Below are 23,173 nucleotides of genomic sequence, written 5' to 3' on the forward strand. Positions count from 1 at the left end.
TGCCTCCCCTCCTGAGCCTCATGTACAACAACTCCGGGGCAAATGCAGAATTGCAAATTAGCTCCCTGCAAAAAATCAAATTAATTGGCCGTCCTCACAGGCGTCTTGTCAAAGTTTGGGCTGACGTTCAGACGCTCCAACAATTCATCTGCGTCAACTCCAAAAGGGAGAAAGGTTCAGTGAATTCAACATCTTTAATCAGGGATTAAAGATGTTGAATTCGCGTCTGCTCGCTACAAAGTTGCCGTTTACGTCGCCGCTTCACTCGTCCTCAAATCTCACAACCGTTCATTCTGACTTTAACACTCAACATCTGTCTGCGGCGTTCCAGCAAGTTTGCTGTGGCTTCTGCCTAAAAACTGTATATATTTCTCTTATGTTTTGCTTCATAAATAGAATCACATTTTGTCCTGAAGTTAATTCCTCCCATTCTTCATGCCAGGATGTTTTTAATGATCTCTGAGAAAGGTCTGACATGACCCCAGAAAAAGGAGCCATTTCCATGCAACATTCAGGTTAAATACAACGCTGTTGTATCCTGAGATCATAACTTGTCTCACTTCGCCATCTAGTGGTAGATACGAGTATTGCAAGTTCAGATTTAAATAGCAATTTATCGCTTTACATGGGTAAATAAACATGTTTGGAATATAGAAATCCCCTTAAGAAAACGTTCCTTCTCTTTTTACGTATCGTTACCAATTGCCCCTAAAGTCAAGGAAACCCACTTTAAAAGAGCATCAGCTATTTATCCTGTTAATGATTTGTTACACAGGTTTAAATTGGAAGTTGATCCTTTTGGTCTGACATTCATAATTGTTGTTATCTTTAAAAATGGATGAAATTCCTGTTTTTATTTACAATGATGTTATTTATTATTTGGATAACTTGGATCCTAAATATTCACCAACTACCAACTACTTTAATTCTATGAAAAAGTGTAGCAGGGCGAGTGCTACCGGGGCCGACCGAAGGATGGAGAGACACGGAGTTTCGTGCAGACCCTTTTTTTCAGAACACCCAGACCACCCACACACAGTGCACAAGCACCTCCGCATGACAGCAGCTCCTCCGACCCCTTTGCTGCTGTCCAGCTCCGCCTATAAGGCAGGCAGGGTGGAGAGAACCAGCCACTCAGGCGGATGGGACACAGGTGCGTGTCCCATCAACTTCTCCACCCTGCCACAAAAAGATTGATAATATGAACAGGGTTGCTAAGAAACTGTATCATCCATAACTCAGTCCTTGCTCTTTTGATTTTATTGCACCTTGCAGTCCTTGTGCTTTTTGTTTGTTTTCGTTTCTTGTGTGAATCTGTTATCTTCACCATTGTTGCTGTAATTATTTCCTAATTTGATACCTTTTTCACCCTGCCTTGATCTGTACATTCTTTGTGTAAAATAAAGTTTAAAAAATAAAATAAAAAAATAAACATGTTTGATAGCTTTATTAGACCCGTTGTGATTAAAAAGCGGGAGTTTGACCAGTGAGGTCCACAAAAGTCAAGAATAAATGACAGATGTTATTTATTGTCATAAATAACTTTTGCATGAAGTCATCGTAAGTGCAAACATTTTCTTTTTCCAGAAATAAAATATTTTCAGTCCTATTATTATTTATGACACCAAGTAAAAAAGAAGAAATGCGAGTAACGTAGTTTAAAAAATATCTTTAATAGTGCTTCTAAAAAGTGCACAGTGAAAAATAAATAGTATAAATGTCTGTACAAATGGAGACTGTAGTAATGTATGAGACACGGCCTGAGGGTGAGAGGAAACATCGGGGGTTGCACTTCATTTCTCTGTAGTTTCATGGTGGACCCTGACGACCTACGACCTCAGAGTGCTGTGGAAGTTCCTCTGAAACATTTAAAATATGGCTTTGGTCCGGTGGTCAGAGTACAGACCGGTATTTAACTGCAAACATGAGCCACACTGCACACGCGTTCTCCGGATACGCAAACACTCGGACGCGGACCGCCAGCCTCACGTGGTCGCCACGGCAGCAGACTATCTCCTCGCAGAATGGAGACCTGGAAGAAGAAGAACGGAGAACAGGGCATGAAAAAAATCTGTATTCAATAGAATTGATAGAAATGCATATACAGTTGTGTGAAAAAGTGTTTGCCTCCTTCCTGATTTCTTATTTTTTTGCATGTTTGTCACACTTAAATGTTTCAGATCATCAAACAAATTTAAATATTAGACAAAGATAACACAAGTAAATTAAGTGAGTAATTAAATGAAGGCTTTGCAGCCTGAAGAAGAGCATTGGTGAGACGGACTGGAGCCCCAGATATCAGTCTGGACTCTTGAACAGTGAGAGAGAATATGGTCTGATGAATCCACATTAACCCGGTCCAGAGTGACGGCACATGAGAGCAAAAACAGCGGAGGATGAAGTGACGTACCCAGGGCCGGTCCAAGCCTCCATGGGGCCCTAAGCTAAATGTGATTTTGAGGCCCTCTATTACTGCCAATAATACTGATTATTGATCATTCACACACCCACTATAAACTTATTTCATGTTCTTCCCTGTCATTACAAATACACTTGTAAAACTAGATGTAAGAACTTTTTGTTGTAGTTAGATTGAAATCCACAGTTATTAAGACCATGGAAGCAACAACAGATTAACAAACTTGCAGCAAAATCTTTCAATGAATATTGATCAGAGTCAGCAACTGCCCCTACTGGCCACACAGAGATCAACGGGTCAAAGGTGAAAGAGCTGCACAGTTGCAGCAGTGTTGTTTCCATCATCCTACTGTCAGCCTGGCAGGTTTTTACCATCTATGGTTTTTCATCTGAAATGGAGCAAATTCAGCTACAAGAGCGGCCTGGGGTTGATTTACACTTAATATTTAAAGTGATATAGTACTAAGTGTGATACTGAGTGTCATCTACAGTGTAGGCCGACTAAAAGAAACAAAATAATCTAATAGATCATTTATAAACCATTTACTGTAAACACATCATCTACTTAATTTTGGTTTTAAATATGCAAGCAGTATCTACTCTAGTCTGTTAACATAATATTGTTTATATAATAATTTTAACTATTTTGTTTGTGTACAATAACATACCTTTGATAATGTATGAATCATCACTCACACATAAAAAATATATTTATTTGTTTTTAACTCTTGGGGGCCCCCTAGTGGTCATGGGGGACTAAGCAGGGGCTTAGTTCATTTATGCCTTGGGCCGGCTCTGGACGTACCCATAATGCAAGGCTTTTGCGGGTGGTTTTATGAACTGGGGCTGCCTCAGCTGAGTATATACCAGCACTGTATCGCAAAAGTGGGGTCAGCTGACTCCCTGCATGTTTGAGTAACCAGCTTTTCACCCTGGAAATGCTCAAGATGACAATAGCTGCATCCATCAGGCTCAAACAGAGAAAAAGTGGAGAACTCAGGGAGAACAACATCACTTTCTCACAGGGATTGCGCCCCCAGAGTCTTGACCTCCGTGAGAATGTGTGGGATGAGCTGGACAAGACTTTACGGCTCTATCGTTACCAGATGTGTACTGTAATCAAAGCTAAAGGATATCCCACAGAAAGAATGAGTGTTTCTTGTCCGGTCAGTGTCTGACAGCTGAAGTTCCTCCTCTTTTGCTCCTACAGGGAAGTTGGTGGTCAGGTGCTGGAACTGATGCCACCAAAACACACTCTGTTGAATACATCAGTACTCAAGGACCCTCAAACAACAAAAGCAAACTTAAAATGCATGTCATGATACAACAGAGACACTTTTATGACACAGAAATTAAGAAGGAAATGTCACTGGAAGGGAATGATGTGAGTGAGGTGTTGACAGGTGCTTATAAGCAAATTCCTTTAAGAATTGTCTCCAAACTTAAACATAGAGTTGCCACTCCATGTGTAAGACCCAACACCTCAACCAGCTCCAAAAGATGGAGGGAATTTGGTTGGAAAAATTTAATTTGTTTTTTTTTATTTATTACAAGAAATTGGCTGAAGATGGACTCGTCTCTGGACTGAGCCAATGGTTGGACATTGTAGAAGAAATACGATCAATGGAACTAATTACTTGGCACGTACTTAGCAAGATGGAAAAAATTGCATTATTATATAAGACAGTAGTGTCTTTTCTTGTATTGTTGTCCACCTGTTTTTGTTGTTGTTTTTTCATTATGTCTGAAAATTGAAAAATAAAGTTTAAGTGGCTGAAAGGTGGTTTCTAAACGCTCCTGTCCCGTGTCTGACCTGAGGCAGGTGGCGAAGGCTCTGCGAGCGTTGCGGTGCAGGAAGTGTATGGGGAAGCCTTTGAAGGTGTGTCCGTCCGGCACGGCCCTCCTCACGGCGTCCTGGAACTCCTCGTTGCCGCAGGAGACGCCGGTGCAGCGCTCCATCTCGTAGGCCGACAGGGCCGAGGACAGCAGGTAGGACAGGTGGTCGTCCCACACGGTGGCCAGATCCAGGTCCTGGAGGAGGACGAGTGGACGTTCACACAGAGCAGAGCTGGACCGCACTAACACTAAACACACGGTTCATACACATCTTAACCAACACATTTACCTGCCTGCTGTGCTGTTGCCGTCCCTGACCCACCAGTCTGGCCCTCGGCAGGAGGGTCCCCCCTTATGAGCCTGGTCCTGCTCAAGGTTTCTTCCCTCAAAGGGGAGTTTTTCCTTGCCACTGTTTGGCTTAAGGTTTTTCTCCCACTAGGAGAGTTTTTACCTGCCATTTTTTATGTAATAACTGCTCGGGGGTCATGTTCTGGGTATGGGTCTCTGTAAAGCGTCTAGAGACAACTCTGTTGTATTAGACGCTATATAAATAAAATTGAATTGAATTGAATTGAACCATGACTTTCCCATGACTTGGCAGCAAGTTTCCATGACTATACATGACCTCTAAAACATCAATGTATGAATGAAATATAGGAATAAAACTATGTAAAAAGTCACCACAGTGGAGATCTAATGACAATTAAAGCTGCAAGCAGCGATGAACGGGCCCTCGCACCCTTGTGCACGTTCAGGCTGCAGTGGAAGCTTGTATGACTTGTATGTAGATTCTTCAGGCCTGGACATTTAGCGGATGAAACCACCCACGACTCTCTATATCAAACCATTCAAAAGTTATGGCAGAAAGTAGGAACTATCAAATATGGATCAATCAGAAGAAGGGTGGGTGCGCTTTTTGGCGTCTATCATCGCCACGGTAACACTTTTGACTGAGAAAAGTAATGCGCGTCGTGCAAAATTTGGTGATTTTTGGGGCACGTTTAGGGGGGCAAAAAGGCCATCCTTTCGTCAGAAAAAAAAAAAAGAGAGAAAAAAAAAAGAATTCCTACAGATACAATAGGGCCTTCGCACTGTAAGTGCTCGGGCCCTAATTATGGTTTTATACAAAATAAACATTTGTTGCACTTTGATGTCACAGATAAACTGTACATCAAAGTGCAAACTTTACATTAAAGTGCACAAACTTTGCATCATAGTAAAAACTTTACATCAAAGTGCAAACTAAGATACCCCCCTCCCACAGAAATAACTCATACGCCATTCATTTTTTCATTTCTGCCGGCTTCTCATCAATTTGCTTTTCAATATGCAGCAGAGACGCTTTCTTTGCTTTTGAAGTACGGCGAAAACTGTTGGATTTGGTGATGTATGTCAGTTTGCTCGTGGTCTCTGCTTTCTCAGCATATTCATCAGCTGACTTTTCAAGGCCAGGGCACAAATATCAGCCTCAACTGTAGCCCTCTTCTTTTTCAAGTCATGGAGCTCATCACTGAGGGCCTTCCGCTTCAGATCAACAGTTTGCTTTTCTGTGACTCTTTTCTGTTCATCCAAGTAGGAATGATACTTCTGCCAAGCTCCTGCTGCTGACAGGAGCAGCTCTTTTGTGGTGTTTACCTTTGTTACACCCCCGACAGACCGGACATAGTCAATAATGAGTCTCTACGCGAACCCTCGTCATCAAAATCACCCTCCTTAATAAAACCCTGCTTGGATTGTTCATCCATCTGTCATAACAAGTTTATGCCGTACTACCTCTACTGGTTTTATAGGTAGAATTTGCAGGGCTTTCTTTGGAATACAAACATGTACAGGTGGGTTTGAGTCATTTCCTCATTTCCACGTGTAACGTAGGACTGACAGGTGAGGCTGTGGGTAGGGATGAGAATCAAGAACCGGCTCTTGTTCAGAACCGGTTCCCAGTGTTTCAATTCCTTGGAATGGTTTGCAAAATTTGCAAACCATTCCCGTATCAATTCCAGTGGGGACGAATGACGTCATCAGGCACGTTGGGTAACAACCAGCAGTCAATAGTAAACATGGCACCCAAGCGATACAAACGCTTGAAAGTCTGGTTACATTTCAGTAAAAAAGACCACAACTGGGTAACTTGCAATACTTGTGAAGTGGATGTTTAGTCAAAGGGTTAGATTTGCAGATTTGCAAAATACACAGTTTGATTGGATTTGACTTGATTGTATATGTCACTGACTGACAGTTTTATTTTTGAGCGCTCAGTTCATTTATCCTTTTAAAGTGGAGAATTGTTATTTCTATTAGAAAAATGTTGGACATTCTCATGGAACTGCCACAGCATCATTAATGTTAAATTTTGTTTATTTCTAAAGAAGAATATTTAATTTATTATTATTAAAATGTTATATTGGTTATGCTAATCAACCTTATATCGTCTTCTTTTTCCAAATGAGAAGCGATAAGGGAATTGATTAAGAACCGAATCATTAAGCAGAATCGAAAATGGGTTTGGAATGGTAAAAATCCTCTCAATTCCCATCCGTACTGGAGGGCTGTTACCGTACCTTGCGGTGCTCGTAGAGCAGGTAGCGCAGCTCCAGCTCCAGCTGGTTGCTGGCGGCAGCAGGATCCAGAGAGGGGGCGCAAAGAGGAGGTGGGGGGGGCAGCGCCGTGGTGGCGCCGGGGCCGCACACCGACTGCAGAGCCGCTTCACTCATCGCCTTCCAGCGAGACTGATTCTGAAGGAGAGAGGAGATAAGCCCACATGGACCCATGACGCTGAGCCCACTGCTGCACAGAAGGAGTTGATGGATTGTCCCGCCTACAAACCGACCTCTTTCTGATAGCAAAGGATCATTCTCATTGATTATTTCTGTGGCATCACCATCATAGAGCACAAATAGAGATTTCCACACTGAAGTCCATCTTACTAATAAATAAACTGGAAGTTGAAAGTTGAAAGTTGAGATGTTGAGAAAAAAAGTGAAATTTTGACTTTATTCATGAAATTGTATTTCAACATTAATCTCGACATTTTGACTTTTTTCTCAAAATTGTATTTCAACATTAATCTCGACATTTCAACTTTTTTCTTGAAGTGCACAATAAAAAAAAAACAACTTCCCCTCTCAAATATTTTTTCTCCTGCATGGCCCTGATACTCTTCCGTATTTATCAGCTCCTGCTGCCTTGGCGGCTTCATCTCGGGACAGCAATGTATGAGCTACAGGTCACCAACACCCTCTCAACACTAAAGGGAACTTCATAAATGCAGTAATGGGCTATGAAATATCGGTTTCATTTAAATGACATGAAGACCAAGCCGTCCATTGATTGTTGTGGGAAACTGTGAGAGACATTATCCTCCCACCTGGAAGTCAAAGACGCACAGCTCCACGGCATCCGAGGGCTGACAGTTGGCCAGGAAGCTCTGGTGGTTGAAGACGCAGCCCACGGTGCGGTAGGGGGAGGAGGGTTTGGGCTGGGGGGCCAGGGGGGGGGCGTCCGGATCAATGGCTCGGTGCAAATATCTGATCACACAGATGGAGGGAGAAGAAAAGTACAATCAGTCGGATTACATTTTATATTTACAGTAACAGCAAATCTGGCATGATTTATGTGGAAATAGCCTAAACTAATGTGGAGAAAACGCAAGAAAACAACAAGATTATTGCAACTAAACTCTTTAACAACGGATTTATCTCTATTGGTGCTTTTCCACTAGTACCTACTCAGGCCGACTCGACTCCACTCAGTTTGGTTCTTTTCCACCAGGGGTCTAACGTGCCGAGTAGATACTTTTCTGTATCTATTCTGCCGAGGTTCTAAGTGGCTGAGTCGGCTGTATCTGACGTCATCACACTACAGACCACCGATTGGTCGGGGGGCTGGAGTCAGACGTCTGAGTCAGGAGGAGGAAATCAGAGAAAGAGACTGACGGATTCTTGTTCATTTTATTCAACCAGCAATGGCAGCAAAAGTCTGTTTCATGATCCAACTCTGAGGTGCAGATGTTCATAAACCTGGTGCTGAGGAGAGAATTAAAAAGGGATCTAGACGGAGATAAGGAACGACCAGATCCACCAGGAGCTCTGTCACTTCATAGCTGCTCACGGCTCCAGCTGACTTTTCAGCAGCACAGAGACAAACTAAAAACTATTGAAAACTGTTGCCGCTTTCTTGAATGATGTGAAGACAGACACCAATACTATCATATCATTATCCTTATTATTATCTCACCCTCTCCACCCAGAGAGAATCATGTTATTTTTCTTCTGTATGGAGGTTTTATGTTTATAGTCTGTCTCTCCCAGATTGTATAAAGTTCTTTGTAGTTTTTGTCTTTTGTTTCTTTTTTCCTTTTCTTATTTCTTAATAAGTTTACTTAAAATGAAAAACTGGATGGCGGATAATATTACTGCTTTTACTTTGTGATATGTACTGCCATACCTAAATAAAGAATTAAGAGAGAGAGAAAAAAAAAAGCTTTGCTGCTTGAAGCTTCTCTCACTCTCATTTTTTAACTTGATATCAAACACAAGTCACAGATCCAGCAGCACATCTATCATCTCCTCCAGGTTCTACATCTTTAGTGTTGTTGTCTTCTTCCTTTAGATACACAATCAAATACGTCACAGCAGCTTCACTCCACGTCCTACTTCTGCTCCAGATGCTGAATTGTTATGGAAAAGAAACCAGGCCAAGTTGAGATGAGTAGATCCGAGTAGGTGCTAGTGGAAAATTGCCATATGAGTTTTGGGGAAACTCAATATAAGAAAATGCAGAGACCTTTTAGGAGTCCGAGGATAAAACCATGACGTTAGACCATATATGCTGTAACTAGCTTCCTCGTAGACGTTGGAACCAAAGGTGAGTGTTGCACTTGTTGAGCATCCGTGTAAAAGCAGATGAGGTCAGACCTGTGTGCAGTCAGACTCTCCCAGAAGGTGATGCTCCCGTCGGTCCCGCGGGTCAGGACCCAGGTGTGTGGCCCTCCCTTGGATTTGGTGCCCACGCACACGTACGCGTCCAGGCCGAAGCCCAGGAGGAGGCTGCACAGCAGGGTAGCGTGGTCCTCACAGTCTCCCTGGGGGAACAGACGGGTCAGCATCACCTTAACAACAGTCCTCACGTGTTTTTCTGCTTTAGTTTGGTCATAAACATGTTTGGAGGGGGGCCGGGTGGCTTTAACCTGGTGTGATGTGCAGTGAAGGGCAACAGGCTGCAGTGTTGTGCAAGTTCATACTTCTCATGAACTAGTTCAACGTTCAGTTCACATAGTTTAAAAATGAATAGTCCACGTTCATAGTTCACCATTTTCACTTTGAACTAGTTCAAATTCAGTTCATTTCAATATTTTTAGGTGAGAAGTACGAATGAAACGCCCCCCTATCCTAAAACTATTCACTACAATCATTATTGTCCTAGTGGCTTCTCAACTTTACTCAGAGGTTGTAAATCTCCAACAATGTGGTCCATTATCAGTGTTTCTACCTGTTGCAGGTAAATCCACCCCCTGAAGGAGCAGCAGTGACTGGGGTCGTTTGGGGCTGTTGGGTCTTCTTGCTCTTTCCTGATCTCTTTGTTTGATTGTCAAGGACTTGCAGATATTTTCTCACACTGGACAGATGCTTTAACTACACATGATGTTTCTAATTTGAACCGTCAGACTCTTTGGGAGACGATGTGTAAAATTCCCTCAGATAATGATAAGGATCATCTGACGTCTCGCTGACGCTGCGTCTTAATCGTCTCTCTCTTCACTGGTCATGTAAAGATGCACCGGGCTCGGGCCGCCGTTGCCATGGAGCTGGTGCCCGTTGTTATGCTAGTGTGCACTGCATTGTGGGTAATGTAGTGTGAAGTCGTCGTCTCGTGGAGTATTTTAAATGTGTGTGCCGCCTGCTGGTGAAATGAGGAGGATTATTCCCTAATAATTGGACCTAAACAGTGAAGCTGAAACTCACATAATCTGAACAGTTCAAATTCCAGTTCGTGATCTGCAGAATGAACAAGTTCACGTTCAAGTTCTTTATTTGTAAATATGTTGCGTTCAGTTCAACGTTCTCACAGAAATTAACTCGTTCATGCACAACACAGACAGGCCGGAACTCGAACCTGCGCTGCCTGCACGAGGACTACTAAGAAAAGTACGGTAAAACAACTCTTTCTAGGCATCATTTCTTTCTGCATAATACTCATAAAGACTCAGGCAGTGGTGTGTACCAGCCGAGCCGGACACCTCTGGTGGCCCCAGGCTGGCTCCATCACCACATCACCTTGGAAACCAGTGATGCCTAAAACACAGCCTGGTGCCGACTCCAGTAATCCAGCTTTAGGGTACAATCATGTCATAATTACATGCAGAATAAGCCAGATTTTGACAGCGAACAACTGCACACAACCTCATCTATGTTTATATGTGTGTGTGTGTGTGTGTGTGTGTGTGTGTGTGTGTGTATATATATATATATATATATATAGCTATAGAGCAGATGGAGTTAATATATAGATAGTATGGTGTAAATAAGTATATTTATTTGGGGCATGTGTGTACAGATATATATAAATATTCAACTATGTGTATGTATGTTATAGGTAAGTGCGCGAGTACAGTGTGAGTATAATTATATTATAGTTAGTTATTATAAATACGTGTTAATAAATGATTAGTGAATGGGGGTAGGATTAAATAAGTTTACGCTTCTTCCTACTCCTTTTTGCACATGTAAATGAACATATTATGTGGGAAGGATGAAATTCTTTGTTTTGTTGTTTTTTTTTTGTTTGCTTTGTTTTGTTTTGTTATCTTCTCTTTTAATTGTTGTCTTTTACATGTACAAAATCAAATCAATCAATCAATCAATCAATCTCAGATGGCCAGAAAGATGGTGGACGCGAGTTCTCTGTCATGGGAGGTTCCAGTTTTGTGAAACACTAATGGCCCTTTTCCACTAGTCCTTACTCGGCCCGACTCGGCTCGTCACGCCTCTACCCGTTTTGTCCCCGTTTGTTTTTCCACATCCAGGGGAGAAGTGGGGGGCTTGGGGTGAAGCTGCTGTGACGTACTCGATTGCGCAACACCTTTGTTCATGTCGGCGCTGATCAGAAATCAGCTGGAGCCCCGAGCGGCTGAGAGTAAAACAGCCCGTCTACATCCCTTTTTTAATTCTCTCGTCAGTCACCAGGTTTATGAACATCTGCACCTCAGAGTTGGATCACCAAACAGACGTTTTGCACTTTATAATAAAATCGCCGCGAGCCGCGCTGACTCCCGCTTCCTGATTCAAACGTCTGACGGCCCCGCCCCCGACCAATCGGTGGCGAGGAGGGTGGTGACGTCAGAAATAGTCCCGGCTCAGCCCGGTTAGAACCTCGCCAGAATGGTTACAGAAAAAGTATCGGCTTGGAGCGGCTCTACCCGTCTCAGCCAGTGCAAAAGCGCAAGACGGGGCCGTGGCGGGTAGAACCGAGCTGAGGCGGGACTAGTGCGAAAGGGCCATATTATTACTCAACTGAGAGAAAAAAAACAAAGGTTGTTCCCACTAACAAGGTGGAAAGGCCGGCGGCGCCTGTGATGGTATGGGGTGGGGTGGGGGGGGCATTAGTGTCAAAACACACAAAGATGAAGCTGCTGGAGAGAAACAGCCTCAGTTTGTCCACCATCTACTCTTGCTGTTCCGGTTAGAGAACCAGGGTTGGGGGGGCGACCGCTCCAGCGGGGCAGTCAGGATGACAGATCTCTCCAGAAGGGCCACTATGGATCGGAGCATCAGAACAGGCCCGGGACTGAGGAGGCTAGATTAATTTTTCCTGGAATGGAGCTCGTAAATCACAGATGACAAGAGCCACGTTGTGCCAGTTGGACTGCGTCTGCCCTGCAAGCCACTCGCACAGAAGCACTAACGTTCATCCTCTGGTGGTCGGGGGAATTCCCCGCTATCAAGGGGAGAGACCAAAATACAGCAGTCAGTCAAGCTCGCACAAATCCTCCTTCCCCAGAAACAACACCATCCGTCCTACTTGGAAATGCAGGGAGCGTTCAGACAGCCGAGCCCAGCAGGATGCTTTCTGAGTCCTGATTTGATCTTTGAACTGTGTCTTTAGTGCAGCCCACTGTAAACCTGCACGTGGGCCTTTCCCAGAGGCCAGGGGGAACCAGATCAGCTTAGGGAGGAGGCTGTGGTCATGCAGCCGACTCTGAATCATCCCTGATCAACTGTTTCCCTCCTGATACAGAGTGCTGATCCTATCAGTGTTCTGCAGTCAGTGTTGTGCATGAACGAGTTCAAATGAACGCCTTCATTGAACACGTTCATTTCTGTGGGAACGTTGAACTGAACGCAACATATTTGCAAATAAAGAACTTGAACTTGTTAATTCTGCAGATCACTAACTGGAATTTAAACTGTTCAAACTCTAACCCTAACCGTTTAGGTCCAATTATTATGAAATACATTTCACCAGCGGGCGGCACACATTTAAAATACTCGACGAGACGACGACTTCACACTACATTACCCACAATGCAGTGGAGTCTTAACATTATTTGCAGGAATTTTACACATTGTCTCCCAAAGAGTCTGATGGTAAAAATCTAACCTTTCTGTACAAATTATGTCCACCTGCGCTGAGAAAACAAGTCTGAGCATCTGCCTCGTCAACTTCAAATTGTAAACGTCATGTGGAGTTAAAGCATCCGTCCAGTGGGAGAAAATATCTGCAAGTCCTTGAAAAAAAGTCACCAGGAAAGACCAAGAAGACCCAACAACCCAAACGAGCCCAGTCCCACTGCTGCACCTTCAGGGGGAGGATTTACCTGCAACAGGTAGAAACACTGATAATGGACTACATTGTTGGAGATTTACAGCCTCTGAGTAAAGTTGAAAAGCCACTAGGACAATAATGATTGTATACTGTGTTACAGTTTTAGGATAGGGGGGCGTTTCATTCGTACTTCTCACCTAAAAATATTGAAATGAACTGAATTTGAACTAGTTCAAAGTGAAAATGGTGAACTAAGAACGTGAAATTTTTTTTTTTGGTTTGTACTCTGTGATCTAGTGTTTTAGTGTGTTCTCCTTTAATGTTTTGCAGATGTAAATTAGCCTGTATGGCTAAATCTTGCACATTTATATGATGGACACAAGAGCTCATGTTAATTAATGTGCGTTGTCCCTTTTTAAATAAATAAATGAAATGAAATTTTTAAACTACCGGTATGTGAACTGAACTTTGAACTAGTTCATGAGGAGTATGAACTTGCTCAACACTGCAGGTACGAATCATTCAGTGTAAACTGGATGGGACCAGAGATTGATGTGGTACTGAAAGAGCAGTCACCGTGTGATTTAGTGCATTGACATGAATTTGTCACACAAAAACTGTATTGTGGTTTAGTCCAGTGATTCTTAACCATAGGGCCGCGGCCCACACTTGGGCCGCGAGCGCCCCCTAGTGGGCCGCGGAAAAAAATTCTGTTTCGTAGGTTTGGGCCGCGGGGGCCGCGGGACTGCATCCCGACCATGTGGTGGCGCTAATGCGTTAGTCAGTTGTTACTGACTGCCAGCCGGTGGAGGAGGGAACCAAGAGGAAGAAGCGGGGGAGCTCTATAAAAGAGGAGAATAATGCCGCGGCACGTTCCATTTACCTCGGACACTCATCTAGCTGCACGTGTACTATTAAGGCCTGTATTTACGGAGAAAATCCTTTATTTTGCACAAAATAGGTTTAAATCCGCCAGTATCAGGGATTGATTACTTGGTCTGCGCCCAGCAACGGGGAGAGCGAGCGCGGCGTGATCCTTTATTTTTATATTCTCCATCGTGGCCACAACTAAGCCCAAAGCCCGAAACAGACTCAGAGCAACGCTGCATGCTACTCTGAGAGTGAGCCTTTCCCCCATTCCACCCAGACTGGACCTGATGGTGTCTCAGAGGCCCAAGTGTCTCATTAAGAGCTGCAGATAAAAAGGAAATTGTATTTTTTTTTTTAATATGTATATGAAAGAAAATAAAGATTCTTCTGGTTCTGCTATGCACAAATATAGTTTCATTTGCACTTTATTTCAATTTTATTTACAGTTTATTTAATTTAAAAACATTATTTTGAATGTATTTATTTTACTTTTTATTAATAATAATGGCTTGGTTTTATATAGCGCCCTTCAAGGCACCCAGAGCGCTTTTTACAGAGACCATTATTCATTCATACCATCCTCACCGGTGGTGGTAGCTACGTTTGTAGCCACAGCTGCCTTGCAGACTGACAGAAGCGTCAGTCGGCCCCTCCGACCACCACCAAACATTCAAACACATTCACACAGGGCAAGGTGGGTAAGGTGTCTTGCCCAAGGACACTACGACAGCAACTGGGACGTAGCGGGATTCGAACTGCCGACCTTCCGATCATTGGACGACCCGCTCTACTGCCATCCATTGATTGATTTATATGTATATTTTTTATTCTGAGTCCTTCCTTTTTTATTTAAGTAAAATCTAATTATTGATCTTTTTTTATTAATAAGCCTGAACTGATTGATTTGTCCTAGTATAAATCAAGCTTGACATGTGCATGTTAACATTGACATGTTTCATAAAAGTCCGTGATGATCATTTTATTTGACAAGGTTTTTACTTGGGCCCTGGGCCGCTCTGTACTGAAAAAATTGGGCCTCGAGGTCAGAAAGGTTAAGAACCCCTGGTTTAGTCAAATTGTGACCAACATGATAAATGAGATCAGTGCTAACACTGATGAAGGTCTAGCTGTCAGACTGGATTTTCATTCACTTTTACAAGCTCCAGCCACAAATCTAACATCAATATAAATTCATCTCACACTTTGAGCTGTAGACTTATGACTTGATGCACGAGGATAAGAAACACATCAGTTGGGCACACTGACTTCGTTTACATGCAGCCAATAACCCTTTTAAAACCCGAATATTAGCAATATCCCGGTTTTGCACGGCCATGTAAACACTAATAACCCCTTTGAATAACCGGAATTTGCTCATATTCCGGTTTTTAAAATCCCCAATATGACCCCTGGGTTACTCCTTTTTAAACCTGAATATTCGGTCATGTATAGCTAACGGGATTTCCCCATCAAATGGAACAGGAATCTGTTTTCTGCGCATGTTCTTTTCACAAGGAATCCTGGTCTTTTGAGTCCAGGAAGTTCTTATAAACACGGAGAAACACAAGACCAGGAGGAGACTAATCACTTCATAAATGTAATGAAGGATATGAATATTTTGGCATTTGTAGACGGTAGAAAGTACCGGGATAGCCAGATTTACACAGAAGGTGAGAGAAAAGTTGCGCAAAGTAGCATTTGTTTTGAATTTGGATACAGGAAGAAGAAGCGGAAATGAGGGGAATTGCGTCATCACGTTCTCCGTGCGTCGCTGGTTTGATCAAGATATCCCAATTAATTACCATGTAAACAGGGATAACCCTGTTTGCTCACGCATGTAAACGGAATATTCTGAATGTTTCAGTAACCGGAATATTAACAATAACCCAAATTTTGACTGCATGTAAACGTAGTCACTGATGCCTTGACACATGTTTTCCCGGTAGCCCACTTCAGCCCAGAGATAAACCACAAACATTAAACACACTTCCTGAGACGTGGCTCCTCTAGAAAAACTTACCTTCCCTCTGCATAAGAAGGCCATCAGCGTGCACCACTGCTCCTGCTTGCCCGTGCCCCCCCCCACCACCGGGGCCTTCTCCTGGGCCAGCAGGCTGACGAAGCGGGCCGCCTGGCGAGGGTTCTCCAGCAGGCGTCCCGCCCGCAGGACTCGCACGTAGGAGCAGACCGGCCGGTTCACGCAGTTCTCATCCTGCAGAGGGAGCAGACAAACACCTGGCTGGAACAGAACGGTCTGAACATTTTGGTAAACTCTTTAGAAAACTAAATTCCTCCTGCCAAACCAGTGCATCAGTGCTGCCATATGAGTCATATTAGTAAACAGGGCTGGGGATTGATTCAAATATCAAGAATCAATTTGATTCCAATTCTTAAGATTCAGAATTGATTATCAAGATTTGATTTGATTCAATTCCGATATTGATTTGGGTTAGTGTTTTTAAAACTGTTTTTTTGAGCTGTTGCATGAATGATATGACTGTAGTTCTGTAACATATTACTACTGGTATTATAATGAGATTCAACAGCAAGTATTGGCAGCTAATGATGCTGTAAGGACCAATCAGCTCCCAGAATGCTGATAGAACTGCTTTCAGAAACATCATGTGGGTCAGAATTACCAAACAGATCCAGGTGAGCAAACAGAGACGGATGAAATCGTTTTTATTTTTCCCCACATTCCGTTTTAATTATTTCCATTTTCGGTCTATTTCGGTTTTTAATTTTTGAGAATTTGGTTTTTAGCATTTTATGCAAATGTAACCCCAAGACAGTATATAAAGTAATGAAATATAGACAATTTATGCAATTATAACTGAAAACTTTAATGTTTTCATACCTTTAAACGTATTTAACGGCAAAAACATGGCACCAGTTATTCTCGTGTCCAACAAAACATTCCTTTTTTGGGCATAAACAAAAAAATACCAAAAGTTGTAATGTAATGATAAAGAAAAAGAAAAAAAAGACATACGAATCGATTTTTAGGAATTAATATGAGAATCGATTTAGAATTGGAAAATCGATTTATTCAACACACATGAGTAAATATTCTTTACAGATATAAATCATAGACGAACCTGTGCAAATATCTTGACCAGTTTGGATTGGTGAGACGGCCGGATTTCAAGGAACTCTCTCCACCACTGTTTGGCGTAGACCAGGAAGAGCCTCTCCTTCTCTGCCGTCCTCTGCCGCTCCAGGGATTGCTGAATGAGAAGGAGACAGTACAGCGCTGCACATGTCACGATGGTCTGATTCCTAATGGTACTAATGAGTCACAGATGGCTCCCAGTGCTCAAGGTGAATAATCAATAATGAAGCAGGGAAAGAAAAGGTGGAGGAAGCCACTTTGACACCGTTCCACGCAGCTTTGATTGTTTTTAAACCTAGGAGCCAGAGGTGACTACATCTGGCCAAGAGGCTGGAGCTGGAGAGAGATGCTCCAAACATGACTGAACAAAAACACTTTTGCTAATATCCCCTCAACTCAGGTGTCCTTATCAAATGGTTATCCAAGCGCTTCATGAATGTGAGTTTACTCTGGCCGCCCGTCGCTACTACCGACTGGATGGTTTAGTGAGGTCCTCGGATGGGCCCCGCCGGGGTCGTTCACGGCCCTGGTAGAGCGCCGTGAAGACGATCAGACTTGACTATCCAGAGGAAGTAAAATTCCTAACAAGGTTTCCTTAGGGGAACCTGCAGAGGGATCATTAACGGCTTGACCCTGCTGGTCTTATCACGCAGAGGCTCCTCAGGATCGCTGTTCGGATCCAGTGGCTTTGTAGCCAAACCACATGGCCGGATGAAACAACGGTGTTGTGCTGACCTGTGTGCTGATGACGTCACTGCTCAGGGTTTCTGGGAGAGGAGGGTAGAGCTCCACGCTGACATTCAAAACACCAGCCGGAACTCTGCTTTCACTTCCTGGTGAAATACAGACGTATTAAGATAAGATAAGATAAGAAGCTTTATTATCATTGCAAAGTATACAACAAAATTCTGTTCGGCAGCATCCTCCAGAGACAGCAGCTACATTCACAAGTCGGAATCCCAAACAGCAAAAAACTGTTAGTGACAGCTATTGACACTTTTCTAGAAGAAGCTAACCACACAATGTAAAGTCCAATGTTGGGACTGTCCCTGAACACAAGTCCTCCACATTCTTATGCAGGATGAACTTAACTCTTTCATTGAATTGGGAATTCGTGTGCAAGCAAATCGGACTAAAGTAAATCTTTACTTTAAAACAAACCATTTTCATTGCAGGAGGTACAGTGTTTGGAGGGTTAAAGAGAAGAGGTGTTTTTTGTTTGTACCGTATTTTTGCGACCATTAGGCGCATATAAACGTTTTTTTTTTTTTTTTTAAATGTGCTGCACGCCCAATGACGCAATGCACCCATTGTATTATTGTAAAGGTTGATTTATGGTTCCACGTTACACCAACGCAGAGCCTACGGCGTAGGGTACTTGGCGACGCACACTGTACGGTAGGCTCTGCGTCAATTTAACGCTGAACCATAATTCAGGCTTAAGGCGGACGTTTTGAGGCCACCATGAGAAGTTAAAGGGGGAAGGGGGGGCGCGTGAATTGCCCGTGATTGCCCGGCGGCGGCTCCGTGGCGGGACACCTGGAGCGGACGGGGAGACTCGGGCTCGCTACCGAGAAGGAGACGCGGCTGCGCCGCGGAGGTGGGCCCGAAGGCCGGAGGAACCACCCAACCAAGCGTCCCCGCGGGCTTGGAGGTCGGCTGGCGCTCGGTCGGCGAGCTTTCGCGAAAGCCAGCATCGGAAAGTGACTCGGCTGCTCAGCACGGCCAGAGCAGCGCGATCAGGCTCTTGCCCGTCTCAGCACTGATCAGTTCTCCCGGTCTCAGCGCAATCAGGCTCGGATGAAACCCGACACGCTGAGTCCTGACAACTGATTAATGTAATAACTTGAATAAAGTACAATCAAACTAAGTTTTGCTCCCGCTCTATTTTTAAATACGCACACTTGTATGCTTGTGTGTAGACGGCGCCTTTTCAGTCGATGCGCTGTGTGTGTGTTTTAAATACAGAAATGACACACAAAACTGAGGGGGGGCCTTTCCACACGGCACACCGAATGGTCGCGAAAATACGGTAATATGATGTATAAAAAGTGCTCTTAAAAGTAAAGCATAGCTTTACTAAAAGAATCTGGTTCTGAAGCTGGATTATTCCTGCTTACCGACTCCCATCAGCTCTACGGCACAGCTGATCTTGCTGCTGGGGGAGCTGAGGACCGTCCTCCAGTCCAGACAGTAGGACGACACCAGTGCCGTCTCACCAGACGGGTCGGTCTTGATCAGCACCAGGTGGACGGGGTCACACATAGACAGCATGCTGGTTGCATCTGCCATACTGCTCTCTCCTGCAACAGCGGAAGTCATTGCAAAGTTACGGGTGCAGCACAGAAGTACACGACAGCTACTTGTGAAGGGCTCCGAGAGTGCTGCTCGACTCTTACCTGCACCGTCCCGGTGCATCTCCAGGAGAAATCCCTCCTTCAAGTCGGGTTCACACACACAGGGCACCGGTTTGGAATGAAACCTCTGATCACGGAAGTGCAGGTAGAGTGTAAACGTAGAACACACACGACCAGGTAAAGGGTCTGGCTCCTGGAGGTGTTCCAGAAATGCCTTACCTCCAAGCACCTGGAGATACAGGTACCGCCTTGATGGATCAACATTGCCTGAGGAAGAAAAAAATGATCAGCACTCAAAATAGATTCAGTGCACAAACTATTACATCAGTTGATATGACTTGTAAGTGATGTTTCTTACTTTTCTTGAGCCGAGGAACGTCTTTGTCGACAAAATGAGTGGCAGGCTGCAGAGGAGACGCCACCCTCGCACTTGTAGCTGTTTCCTGCCAAGGCAGACAGATAGGACAAACTCACATTTTTGAGAAACTCAAATCTCTAAAATAGATTCTTAGAAATTGATAAAATAGATTAACCCTTTAAGCTCCAGCCTATTGTCAAAGTCCATCTGCTTCTCTGCAGTAGGGTCAGGGACCCTGGAGTGGAACGGGTTAATTCATTTTCATATTTGCACAAAGTAGTGAGCAAACATTAATATTTTTTTCTTTCCTTGCCAGTATATTGTTGTCAATATTATGGGGGAGTCTATTTGGAATCTGGAATTATCTACATTTGGTTTATGATAGTGTTGATGCCTTTTGTCGATCCATTTTGTGAAAAATGTCCTCAAACACTCATGTGCATATGTTTTGGTCATGTACATCCCTGTATAACTATTGGACTGCAATTTTTAATACTTTGACAGAGGTAACTGGGACAGTTATTGAGCCTTATCCCATTACTGCGTTGTTTGGCATCTCTCAACTGCCTTTACTTAAACTTCAAGCAGATTTAAAAGCTTTTGTGACATTATTGGCTAGATGTCTTATTCTAATGAGGTGGAAATCACCAACACCGCCATCACATACACTGTGGATAAAAGAGATTTTCAACAATTTGAGGCTTGAAAAAAATCCGATACACACTGAGAGGTCTTCCAGAAAATGTAGTGAAATGTGGGGACGTTTCTTTGCCTAAGCAGAGAAAGTCCCAGTTACACCAGAATAAGATTCCACTTATTTTTTATCTACCTTTTGTCATTTATTTATTTATTTTTATTTTGACTTGAAAAGTGAGGTTATCGTCACGTAATATGTGAAATATTGCAAAGCCGACTGTCTGGGTTTTTTTGTTTGTTTGTTTTTTCTTTATCTTTCTTTCTTTGTCAATTTGTGTATTAAAAATCAATAACCAAAGTTCATAAAAAAAGTATCTACATTTATGCATCACATGATTACATTTATATATGTCTATATAACTTATTGTGTCAAATAGTCCAAAGAGCTCAGAAACCTGGGTAAAGTGGAGGTCTTTCATCAGATCGTCTACGATGCCCCTGCGCTGCAGAGCACGAAGCAGATCCGCCTCAGACAGAGACTTGTGTCCCGAGTCCTGGTGGTCCCTCATCGTCTCAGCCAGCACCTCTCGGATCTTTCCATGGACGTCCATCTGTTCAGCAGAAAATAATGTTTACAATCCCTGTAGCTCAAAATAGCAGTTGGGTTTTAATACTAGAGGACTCATTAAAGAAAGGCATCTTAGTGCAACTAAACCTGCAGTGTCTTTAATTTTCTATATTAGTCAGTGGAGTTAAACTATGGAACAGAATGGATTCAGAATTAAAACAATGTCCAAACATTAACCAGTTTAAAAACAAATATAAAAACATGATTTTCACAAGGTACAAAGAGGAAGGGGTTTAGCGGCTTTTAGGGGCCTGATGTAACACTATTGAGTGATGGGTAGATCTGTTTATGTTTTTGTTCAGAAATGGGCAGCTAATTATAACTATATGTGTATGTATGCATGTGTATATATATGTATGTATGGGTGTATGTATATGTGTGTGTGTGTGTGTGTATATATATATATATATATATATATATATATATATATATATATATATATATGTGTGTGTGTGTGTGTGGTATGTGCGCAAGTAGATATATAGAGCAGATGGAGTTAATATAGAGATAGTATGGTGTAAATAAGTATATTTATATAAATATGTATATGGGCATGTGTGCACAAATATATAGAAATACTCAACTATGTGTATGTATGTTATAGGTAAGTGTGTGAGTACAGTGTGTGAGTATAATTATAGTATAGTTAGTTATTATACGTGTTAATAGAGGATTAGTGAATGGGGGTAGGATTAAATAAGTTTATACTTCTTCCTACTCCTTTTTGCACATGTAAGATGTTAAATGTTGAAGTTTGAAATTCTTTGTTTTGTTGTTTTATCTTCTCTTTGTTGTCTTTTACATGTACAAAATCAAATCAAATCAAATATCCATGTCAGTATTCTAACACCAGATCAAAACAGCATTTCAGACACATATATTGTCTGTTATTATCCACCAGGGTAGGTTTGGCATACATGAGTCTGAAAGTGGCATAATCAGGTGACAGTGACTCTTTAAATCCTGTAAAGCAAATCAAAACATTGGATTACCACTTTAAATAACATAGTAAACAGTACAGCTGAACATATGTCACACAGTCAAATGTAATTCATTATGTTTCTACTTTTGGCTTTACAAGGGTGTTTTCAGGAGAGCCCACTACAACAGCTTTAATCTTATATGAAAAAACAAACACAAACTATGTTAAATCATACAAGTATATACTAGTGGGAGTTGTTTGCAGAACATAGCAGGAGTTGTTACCTCGAGCAGGTGATTGTGGATCATCTGCTTTAACTCTGTCGCTTTCTCTGGAGGCAAAGACATGGCAGCTGCTTCGCCCCGGGGAGGATTTAAGCAGAATTAAACCGTTTGGCGATGCAAACGTGCGTTTACGAATGATAAATAACGTAGTGTCTTGTCTGGGCTATCCTTGATACTTCTGTGCATTTGTCGTCTTTCGCACAACCGTCATTCTTGTGTTTAGAGACGCGTCTGCAGTTTAAACTCTGGGGAAGCAGCAAGCGGGAATACGTCTCATCTGCTGCCTGAATAAAAATACAAAAAAAAATATCGATGCTGAGGTAAAAACTGAATAATGTATGTCGGATATAATATTTCTGATGACATGATTAATTTTAGAGGAAGCGTTTTTGATTTTTGTCTAAAGTCTTTTAAGATTCATTCAAGAATCGTAGCGGCTACCTTGGTGCCATCAGGACCCTTTTGTAGTTTTGCTGCTGACGTCGGTGTAGGCGTTACTGTTACGTCATGACGTCACTTCTACGCTTCGATTTTCACATTTTCACTCATATTTTCACTTACAGACTGATAAAAAGTGTGGTAACAAGTTTATTTGTAATGTTTTTAAATCCAGATTGTTCCATGATTTTTGCAGAAGGATAATTCGACAGGATTCTTACATGGTAAATATAAACACTTTAAAAACAAAGCGCATTCCAAATGTATTAAATGGCCTATTTTGCCTAAAGTTAAAGTAGTACATTTTAAAATTATGAATAAGGTCTATCCTGTGGCAGAATTTCTAAAAAAGAGATTTAAAAATTTGAGGTAGATCAATGTTCCTTCTGTAAAAAGGATGAAGAAACACTGGATAATTTGTTTTATCAATGTCCTTTGTCTCATTGTTTCTGGACAGACATACACAATTGGATATCTCTTAAAATTAATAATGTTCCACCTTTTTAATTGAGCCATTTTCTTTTCTTTTTCTTTTTTTCTTCTCTCATTTTCCA

The 23,173-nt window shown here is 42.5% G+C and overlaps 1 protein-coding gene across 1 annotated transcript; it reads right to left on the minus strand.

The window, feature by feature from the left end:
- Window positions 1–1,684: 1,684 nt before the first annotated feature.
- Window positions 1,685–22,628, minus strand: cep76 (centrosomal protein 76). The gene is made up of 13 exons (XM_061718195.1): window positions 22,182–22,628; window positions 20,803–20,958; window positions 19,712–19,796; window positions 19,390–19,620; window positions 19,117–19,296; window positions 17,732–17,829; window positions 16,983–17,111; window positions 15,905–16,096; window positions 9,168–9,334; window positions 7,619–7,778; window positions 6,813–6,986; window positions 4,232–4,449; window positions 1,685–2,032 (listed from the first exon to the last, which is right to left on the minus strand). The coding sequence occupies exons 1-13, from the start codon at window positions 22,242–22,244 to the stop codon at window positions 1,894–1,896; spliced, it is 1,992 nt and encodes a 663-aa protein (XP_061574179.1). The 5' UTR covers window positions 22,245–22,628; the 3' UTR covers window positions 1,685–1,893.
- Between the last annotated feature and the right edge of the window lie 545 nt (window positions 22,629–23,173).

The sequence above is a fragment of the Cololabis saira genome, chromosome 3, assembly GCF_033807715.1.
Source record: "Cololabis saira isolate AMF1-May2022 chromosome 3, fColSai1.1, whole genome shotgun sequence".
Taxonomy (NCBI): domain Eukaryota; kingdom Metazoa; phylum Chordata; class Actinopteri; order Beloniformes; family Belonidae; genus Cololabis; species Cololabis saira.

Bases quoted from the DNA above. Each gene is read 5' to 3' on its own strand.
- cep76 (XM_061718195.1), bottom strand. From the start codon at position 22,244: ATGTCTTTGCCTCCAGAGAAAGCGACAGAGTTAAAGCAGATGATCCAC. The intron at 19,797-20,802 runs GTTTCTGAGCTC...CTGCCTTGGCAG, and splicing joins AAGACCTCCACTTTACCCAG to GAAACAGCTACAAGTGCGAG. The intron at 17,830-19,116 runs GTAAGCAGGAAT...GTATTTCACCAG, and splicing joins CGTAGAGCTGATGGGAGTCG to GAAGTGAAAGCAGAGTTCCG.